The 9,794-nt window shown below is 40.3% G+C and overlaps 1 protein-coding gene across 1 annotated transcript; it reads left to right on the forward strand.

Annotated features, from left to right (window-relative positions):
• Positions 1-204: 204 nt before the first annotated feature.
• LOC109465687 (schlafen-like protein 1) lies at positions 205-8,961 on the forward strand. Its single transcript, XM_019763071.1, has 6 exons — positions 205-352; positions 2,264-2,439; positions 3,333-3,441; positions 5,042-5,162; positions 8,216-8,296; positions 8,783-8,961. Exons 1-6 carry the CDS (start codon positions 234-236, stop codon positions 8,813-8,815), a joined length of 639 nt encoding a protein of 212 aa, XP_019618630.1. The 5' UTR covers positions 205-233; the 3' UTR covers positions 8,816-8,961.
• The last annotated feature ends 833 nt before the right edge of the window (positions 8,962-9,794 follow it).

Raw genomic sequence — 9,794 nt, forward strand, 5'->3', positions numbered from 1 at the left:
GGGTTTATAGGCGCTACCAACTTGTCCGGCAAACGGGACCTTTTAGCGGAGGCTAGAGTGTCTGACTGGGGCCCGGGACCAGTGGGTTTTTACGGCTCCTCCTGTTTCTTACAGTGCACCTAATTTTTTTAGGTTGGGTGCACCAGTGCACCTATTCCCAAAAATGAATTTCGAGCCCTGATTAATAAAGTCTCTTTACAGTGAAAGTGTGGGAGCAGACTTGTGTGGTCAGGATGGCACAGTTCTGTACTCCTGTCAATCTGAACAAGCCCAAATACATCATGACTCCACTGGGCTCACCAACCACAGACCTGGACTGGAAGGACGGCACCTATGATCATGCACAGGAGTCGTGAGTTTCTTAATGACTATACTTACTGTACTCAAGTTTACAATCTGTGTACGGTTCTTAGGCCACACCGACTTAATTTCATGGATGACATCCGCGCGCGCATTGATTTTCGCCTGATCTCAAAAAAAAAGGAAGAAAAAAAGCTCCACGATTCATTACTCAGTACATATGTACAGTGTCGATTCATAAATTCCACAAAAAGCCAGTCGTGTGCCGGCTTGTCGTATCTGATCATGCTAAGTACTGCCGCAAATTCACAATACCTGCAATATATTCCTGTGGTTTAGTAGCATTTTTATTTTTGGCCAGATCTTCTTTTTTCCGCGCACACTAGTTTTCCGCGCACACTAATATATCATCCATAAAATTAAGTCAGTGTGGGCTTACCTTTTTTCCTCTACATTCTTGCTTTCACCTCACCGGTACCTATCCCTTGACCTTTGTGGATTCTAACTTTACACATCGTATCAGTTGTTGCTAAAATCTTTTGGATTTGTCTACATCTCTTGCTATCACCTTTTCCAACTTTAACTTACTAGACTAACTAGTAGTAGTACTAACGTTTGGGATTATGATAATAATAATGGTTTATTTACTTCATAAACCCAGACTCCACTTTGCAGCCACTGCTGAAGTACATGGACTGTAAAATACAATACATGTATTTCTAACTACTACATCATAACAGCATTAGGATAAAAATGGTGGGTTGGTGTCGAAATAGGTTAAAAACATTGCGTAAATCTACATTCGTTGATATTTTGCATAGGTACTAGACTCAAGAGAATAGATTAAAAGCGTTTAACTTTAAGTATAAAACATTAGGCATTGAATAGTGCGTGGATGTATTATTAGATAAAAGCACAACGTGGATAAAAGTATTTACAAACAAGAGTTCCACGATCTCATACCTTCGCCAAATGGTGTTAACCCTTGCGGTTGAAATATTATACAATTTTGATAATTGATTTTGCAAATAAGATCCTCATTTGCACGGGTTATATCAGTTGATCATATTCTCCACCCAATGACAGTCTTATCTTAACAAAAAGGCTATTAATATTATTATAGCACTTCCTCATAAATTATGCAAATGAGGTCATTATTTGAATAAATTATGTTTATTGATGTTCGCATTCACTTAACTTCCAAATGTGGCAAGTATGAAATTCCCAGTAGTTACAACTATGAAATTATAAAAAATTGCCATTAATTATGCAAATTAGATCTTCATTTACATAGTCTTTATCCTCAGATGTTTTTTTAATTCTCAATTACATGTCACAAGTGTTTCATAGTCCTATTATCGAACAAAGCAGCTTTATAGAATTTCCTCATTAATTATGCAAATTAGCTCCTGATTTGCACAACTGTCATTTGATTATGTCAAGCATCCCTTCAGCTACCTACATACCAAAAATCACGACAATCCGTCAACCGGTTCTTGAGTTATCATCCTTAGAAAATTTTTCAACAAATGCTCCTGCAGTTCCAGAAGAAGCCGCTAGGGGGCCCAAACTCATGTCACTTCTTCCCTACCCCAAGAGCTATCTACCAACTAAAATTCGTGACCCTAGCATGTCCAGATCGCGAGATATCAAAACCGGAAGTTCTGCTGCAGTACCAACAAAAGCCGCCAGGGGGCCCAAAATCTAATCATTTCTAGGTCTCATCAAGACCTACCCACCTACCAACTTTCATGACAATGCATACTAATCTTCTTGAGTTATGCTGTTCACAAACAGACAGACAAACGCTACTGAAAACATAACCTTCTTGGCGAAGGTAAAAACTGAAATTCTCCCAGCAAAAGCGGCACCTACATCAGCTACATGCCATTGAGAAGCTAAGTGACTACTTTGGAGTCTTGTGGATATGCTTGAGTAACCCTGATTGTATCTTGTTCTCCAGACCTCAGCATTATTACCACAACGAGGTGTTGAAAGTCCGTGAGTCCAGAAACGTGGAGTTTAAGACCGCGGGCGGGCGCTACATCTACGACATCCTGCCCCAACATGTCGACAAGTATGGCAGCGCATTTCTCAATGGCAACGGAGGAACCCTTTACTTGGGCGTGCTAGACGATGGTATGGAGATTACAATTCATGGCTGTAGCCAGGGGGGGGTTAGACAATTCTGAACAATTTCTTATCTACAATGTATGATCCAAGCTTTCTAAGTTCTGTTGTGCTTTTTATAATTATATATTTATGTTTACCAATTTAAAGGAAAGCATATTGTTTTTGCTCAGTTTCTTCCTCTTCAAACAGTAACCTCTGACCTGACCAATGGCATGATTTGTTGACGTGTCACCATGGTGACTGGTGTTGGCTTACATAATGTTGCAATTTCATGGTCTGCTCTGCTCCTGTCACCATATACTAGTACTAGTATATGTGAATGTGTATCTGTATCTGTATAGCCGGTATAACCGCCTTTCTGCGTAACACACCAGCTTCTGTATCTGTAAAGCCGGCAGGGTTCTAGCTAGGATTTAATTTTAGCGTAGTGGCACTGGCCGCATGATGAGGGAGCAAAGCGAAGCTTTTAAAGATTTGAGCTTAAAAAGAGGTCATTGAACTTTTGAAGGGATACCCAAAGGGAAAAAAATGTTATTTCTAAGGTATGTACAATGTATCTCTGATTTTCCACATTTGATCTGGCATTCTCGAACAAAAAAATACAGTCACAATGCCCCTATGCTGTATTAGAAATTAGCATAGGGGGAAATTTAGCGTAGGGGGTCAAAATTATAGCGTAGGGGGCCCCTACGCTACTTTGCACTAACTAGAACCCTGGCCGGTATAACCGCCTTTCGGCATAACACACCAGCTTCTGCTTGAGTAAGAATTAGCAGAGCAGACCATGCCCGAACGTAAACATTATGCATTTGCATTGCAAATGTTACTTCTCTAGTATAATAATATACTGTATTAACTTATTATAAATAGAATGTCTGTACCCCCCTCCCCACATGTAGGTACTGTGAATGGTATCAGACTGAACTACCGTGAGGAGGACCATGTCACCAGAACAGTCTACAACACCTTTGGCAACTTCCTACCAGAAGTCTCCCCTGGTATGATAAAGTAAGTACAGATCTCATCCATTTCTTTTTGCTGGGGTCCACAAGGCTTTTGTGATGAGTATCACGCACTTTGGTAATGTGGTTGTGTCTGATACATTTTCACTTGTACAGGGTTCTACTTCTAGCTAGGATTTAATTTTAGCGTAGTGGCACTGGTTGCATGTCAAGAGAGCGAAGCTACTGAGAGGGGGGATGGGGTAGACGGGGGGATGTGCCCCCTCTTCCGCGGTGCGGAGCTTTTAAAAATTTGAGCTAAAAAAGAAGCCATTTGAGGGATACCCAAAGGGAAAAAATGATATTTCTAAGGTATATACAATGTATCCTTGATTGGTAATTTTTCACATTCGATCCTCCTGGCATTCTTGAACAAAGAAATACACTGTCAGTCACAATGCCCCTACGCTATATTGAAAATTAGCGTAGGGGGGGAAATTACTATAGGGGTTAAAATTCCGGGGGACCCCCTACGCTACTTCGCGCTAGCTAGAACCCTGATGTACATAATCACTAGTACAATGTAATACAGACAGTATTATCAGTATGTATCAAGGCTCAAAGCCAGGGTGCAGTTGACATTAGAAATTAACTGCACCAGACAAATGTTTGCCTTTCTAGTTTTAGCTGAGTTATAATTAAACAGTAATGCCTTCAAATACATGTATCAGAGTTATCAACCAAGCATTGAGGTGTTCAAAAACTCGTATTTCCCCAGAACTATGATCGTAGACTGGAACATGTTGCTTCCAAGCACAGTTGGGGCATCATCACTAGAAAGCTTTAAACAACTCCTGCAATTAAATGTGCAAAGATTGAGTGTAACAAGTCGTTTGGTGTGATATAGCTAGCTGCCGCCGCACCGCGTGCCTGCAAAGCTGGTGTGTTACACCGAATTAAAGGCGGTTATACCGGCCATACTGATAGTGATACAGATACAGAAATTAGGAAGGGTACTAGTAGTCAAAAACTAGTCATCATGAGAAGATGGCCAGCTTATGAAGGCAGTCACGCACTTGGATAAATTTGACCATTATAATTTTTCAATAGCATTTCATCAGAAAAAAATTAAATCTGACTGGTTCACTGTGCAATGAAGTGCACTCATATTGGCCCTGATGAAGGGGATGGACATCATTGAAATGTCAGCACTTATTGAAAAACTTGTTGTATAAATAAAGAACTTTGCTACTGAACCATTCACCAACCTGATGAAATTATTCCCAGATGTATTTACGGGGCTCGAAATTAATTTTTGGGAATAGTTACGCTAGTGCACCCAATTGGGTGCAAAAAAATTATTTTTGGTGCACCATATAAAATGAAATTAATATAGTGTCAGCAAAAACTAGTATGTTTCATTTCATAAGAAAAGTACTACAACAATTATGTTTCTTACACTTGGATGTCAAGAATACCCTGTTAATTCTTTTTTTTTCTTCACATACGAAAACCTAAATAAGAAAATATTTGGGTGCACCCACAGAAAAAAGTTAGATGCACAGCTCCAAATTTGGGTGCACAAAGGTGCACATGCATCCAGTATTTCGAGCCCTGATTTTAATAATAATAATAATAATTTTTGTTTCCCATCACCTGGAATACAGCGTTCGGTTTGCACCAGTGTATGAACAAGGAAGAAGTCGTCCTGTACCCAAACTGAAGGTTGTGGAGATCTCTGTCAAGGGAGGACCTGTACATGAACTGTTTGAGACCGGCAATCATAAGGTACATTTATGAAGGTTAATCATCCTGCAGCTGGATATACTTATTACCTCAGGGGGAGGAGACATCCCTCCCCGCAAGGGTTTTGTGAGAGATTTAGATTTTCATGTTCGCAGCGGATTCTTTTGAGACTCGGTATATGTTTTGCTATTGGGCTGCAGATGATGCACGTTCTTTTGTTTTTATTGTATATGTGATTTCGGGTGTGAAAATGGTGCCTTTTGGTGGCCCCAGAACACCCCTTTGACTTTGAGCGTGAAAGTGGTCGCGACCGTTGACCTTTGGCGTGTTTAAGCTATTCTCGGTCTGGTTCACGTATATGACCCCTCACACATGAGTGGGGTGTCCGATCTCGATAAATTCTTTGTTTAAAACCCTATATAAAAATATACAATAAAAAGCCTGGAGGTATAAAATCTCAGATTTTACTTGTTATATCCTGGATAATATTTTCAAATCTATATACTGACTTTTAGACATTTGACTACGATCCAGCAATCTTGAATTCAGATTGAGGAAGAGGAAGCAACTGGACAGGATTTTGGAAACGGTCAGGTCACTGACAAAAGCAAGTGGATGCTAGCTGAAACGACTGACCGTTTTCAAAATCATATCCAGTTGCTTGAGTACCGGTAACTGCTTTTTGTGTTTTAAGCAAATATTTTGAATTTTCAGACTCCAAATGTGATCTCTTTTACAGTTTACCGAAAGAGATCCTGATCAATAGTTTCTGTTGACTGGGACTCCAATCGTATCCTGGGTGCCACCCTATTTCAGGGCACCTTTAATAGTGCACCCAAATTTGTAGCTGTACACCCAATTCTTTTCTACAAATATTTTTGTAGGTATTTTTTGTACATATTAGTAATAAGTTAGTATGCAGGATATTCTTGGCTACTAAGCGTCAGAAAAATAATAAAATCTTTGTTGTAGTTCTTGTGTAAGATTTTGAAGTCAGCTCCCATTTCTGATTCAAGCTTTAAGAAGAGGAGCAGTAAGATCTGTAATTATGTTTGTTTTATATGGTGCACCCAAAAATATTTTGTGCACCTAAATTTTTTAGGTTGGATACACAGTGCAGCCATTGCCAAAAATGAATTTCGAGCCCTGTTTTTGTATGCCGGGGCTCCCATACTCGCTCCCTAAGAAAGGAAGCAAGTATGGGAGCCTTGGCATATACATAGGATGGCACCCAAGGTACTCCAATCGAGACCTTTATTTGTAAAATCTGAGTCTGTAGCGTAACATATAATTATGTATGATATGATTTATATAGTAGAGGGGATTCATTCCTCAAGCTACCGACATCTTGCACACGCAGTCGTCCCTCAGTAAGACATCTGGAGCCGCATAGTTCCCGTTTAGAACTTTTATTCAGCCTGTCACACGACCGGTTTCGCCTGTGTGGCTTCTTCAAGTGTACAGAGGCTAATGACACAAGTGCATGAAGTTCTCACTTATATACCTTTCCAGTACATAGTGCCCTCAGGTCAGTTACATGGCGTTCAGAATGCCCTGACCTGTTACATAGTGCGTTTTGACCTTGGTTGACCTACTACATGACGTCATCTATTGTTCTAGAACAATTAAACATGTCATAAAGGTCTTGTTTACCATGTTGCACAAAACGAAAAATAAAGAGAAATCCATCTTCTTCGAAGTGTAGTCTTCTCCCCTGGCTGTTTTTCTTGCTCTGGCTTGTAGCTCTGGCTTCTCAGCAACTTGTGGGGCTTGAACAACACGTAGAAATCTCAGGGTTCTCCTTTTCTTGGTAGTGGTGGGCAGCGATGTGGTGGCGCACTGGCTCACGGCAAGGGTATCTTCAGTGTCTTCCTTGTGCTCGACGTGGCGGCGGTGTTTTCTTCCAGGGGCGTCGTTTTGAGGGCTCGACTTGCTTCTAGGTGCTTCCTTTAGATGTACGGGATCACTCTGGGTCCGGAAGTCCAGAAGATACTCAGCGAGGATCCATCCATTGAGAAGTATGCAGTATGTAGTAGAGGGGATTCATTCCTCAAGCTACCGACATCTTGCACACGCAGTCGTCCCTCAGTAAGACATCTGGAGCCGCATAGTTCCCGTTTAGAACTTTTATTCAGCCTGTCACACGACCGGTTTCGCCTGTGTGGCTTCTTCAAGTGTACAGAGGCTAATGACACAAGTGCATGAAGTTCTCACTTATATACCTTTCCAGTGCATAGTGCCCTCAGGTCAGTTACATGGCGTTCAGAATGCCCTAACCTGTTACATAGTTCGTTTTGACCTTGGTTGACCTATTACATGACGTCATCTATTGTTCTAGAACAATTACAAATGTCATAAAGGTCTTGTTTACCATGTTACACAAAACGAAAAATAAAGAGAAATCCATCTTCTTCGAAGTGTAGTCTTCTCCCCTGGCTGTTTTTCTTGCTCTGGCTTGTAGCTCTGGCTTCTCAGCAACTTGTGGGGCTTGAACAACACGTAGAAATCTCAGGGTTCTCCTTTTCTTGGTAGTGGTGGGCAGCGATGTGGTGGCGCACTGGCTCACGGCAAAGGTATCTTCAGTGTCTTCCTTGTGCTCGACGTGGCGGCGGTGTTTTCTTCCAGGGGCGTCGTTTTGAGGGCTCGACTTGCTTCTAGGTGCTTCCTTTAGATGTACGGGATCACTCTGGGTCCGGAAGTCCAGAAGATACTCAGCGAGGATCCATCCATGGAGAAGTATGCAGTATATAGTAGAGGGGATTCATTCCTCAAGCTACCGACATCTTGCACACGCAGTCGTCCCTCAGTAAGACATCTGGAGCCGCATAGTTCCCGTTTAGAACTTTTATTCAGCCTGTCACACGACCGGTTTCGCCTGTGTGGCTTCTTCAAGTGTACAGAGGCTAATGACACAAGTGCATGAAGTTCTCACTTATATACCTTTCCAGATGTCTTACTGAGGGACGACTGCGTGTGCAAGATGTCGGTAGCTTGAGGAATGAATCCCCTCTACTATATATGTATGATATGATTGATAGAATTTCAGTGTTGTTGAGATTATATAATATACATGTATATAATACCCTGTACTGTAGGTGTTTATAAAGAGAGATGGGAGTGTGGAGGAACAGAACCCACTACAGATCAGGGACCTGGTTATATCCAGATACAAGATGGTCAGTACAATTAACATTACTTCTGGCGAGGGAAGTATTGTTTTGGGTGGCACGCAGGGACGTTTGTATGTATGATGACCTTCTTCCTGGGTGGCTTTGACGGATTACATATAGGTCATTACATTGTACACATTGTAACAGTTATGTATTCCAGGTGTTGAAATAAAATAATTGGACACCCCCGTGTAACATATGGTGTAATAGTCTAGCATTTAAGAACTGCTGTCTGCTAATTTGTTGGATTATATGACTTCTTCAAAGTGGGGGTGAGCAGGTCTCGATAGCATTCTGCTTTTGGTTGTGCTTGTTAAATGTTCACATCTATAACTCTGAATCTCATAGATATACTTAGTATATTAATTTTTGAGGTTTCAAAGAACATGGTGATTTGGGGCATTTTCAGGTCAATGTATGTATAGAGAATTCGACACCCCCATGTTGTATGTAATGTGGTATCGTTTGTGACAAAGTTTTTTTCCCTTGCAGAGTTTACAGAAGAGACAGAAGCCCCAGCAGTAGTTTAACTCAGGAACTGTCACCACCTTGTTGATACATTGCACACCAGTAATTCTTTTTATTGCCACGAGTAACATTGCATTGTACATACATACAGTTGTTAGGCCACACCAATTTTATTTGTTGGTTCTGGGATTTTTTCAGATAAAATATGAAGAAACAGGGCGAAAAAACAATAAAAATAAGAACAGGGTTAGGCATCCTATTATAGCCCCAAATATATTAAATGCAACCATAGGAGCCATGCATGGAGTCAACACAAAAGGCTGGGTTAATATTTAAACAATGAATTTTGAACTTTCAATCAAACCACTGCATTGACAGTTGGAAAAACTGTAACAACTAGGAAGAAAAAGACTTTCCTCAACTACAGTTGTATTTGGAGCAAAATATAAGCATTTTTAGTTGATTCAGAACCAGAATCTTTTTTTTTTTTTGCAAATCAGAAGAAAATGAAGAGGCAAATCTGAGAACCATCAAATTAAATTGGTGTGGCCTTATCTTACTATTGTGGAAAGCAAATATGCAGTAGATTTAAATGTTCACAGTGCTTTTAAAGTTGAATTTTTACCTCTCATCACAACTTACCATCATTTCATCAATTTCTATTTTACTTATTCTATTTGATCTGCAGACTCAAATGTATCATGAACTCTTGATATTCATATTGCCTCAAAATATATTATAAGGTGTCCTGAAGTTAATGAATTTACATTTTATAATCAGGAACCATGTACTAGTAGGTGAACACTTAGTCTGGTATACTAGCATGTCGGTAGAAATTACTGAACCTGTGCTAAGCCTGGATTCTCATGAAAGTTCATCTGTGTTGGTAGTAATCATAGTAAAACGTTAAACTTTACAGAGAGATCAAATTTTCAGCGACCACTGTCGACTTCATCAGGATAATTAATGACCAATCACTTCACAACGTGATCTCGCGAGAGTTACGGTTTACAAACACATGATTGGTCATTAATTA

This window comes from Branchiostoma belcheri, unplaced genomic scaffold (genome assembly GCF_001625305.1).
Source record: "Branchiostoma belcheri isolate BF01 breed outbred unplaced genomic scaffold, Haploidv18h27 scaffold156, whole genome shotgun sequence".
NCBI classification, from domain to species: Eukaryota; Metazoa; Chordata; class Leptocardii; order Amphioxiformes; family Branchiostomatidae; genus Branchiostoma; species Branchiostoma belcheri.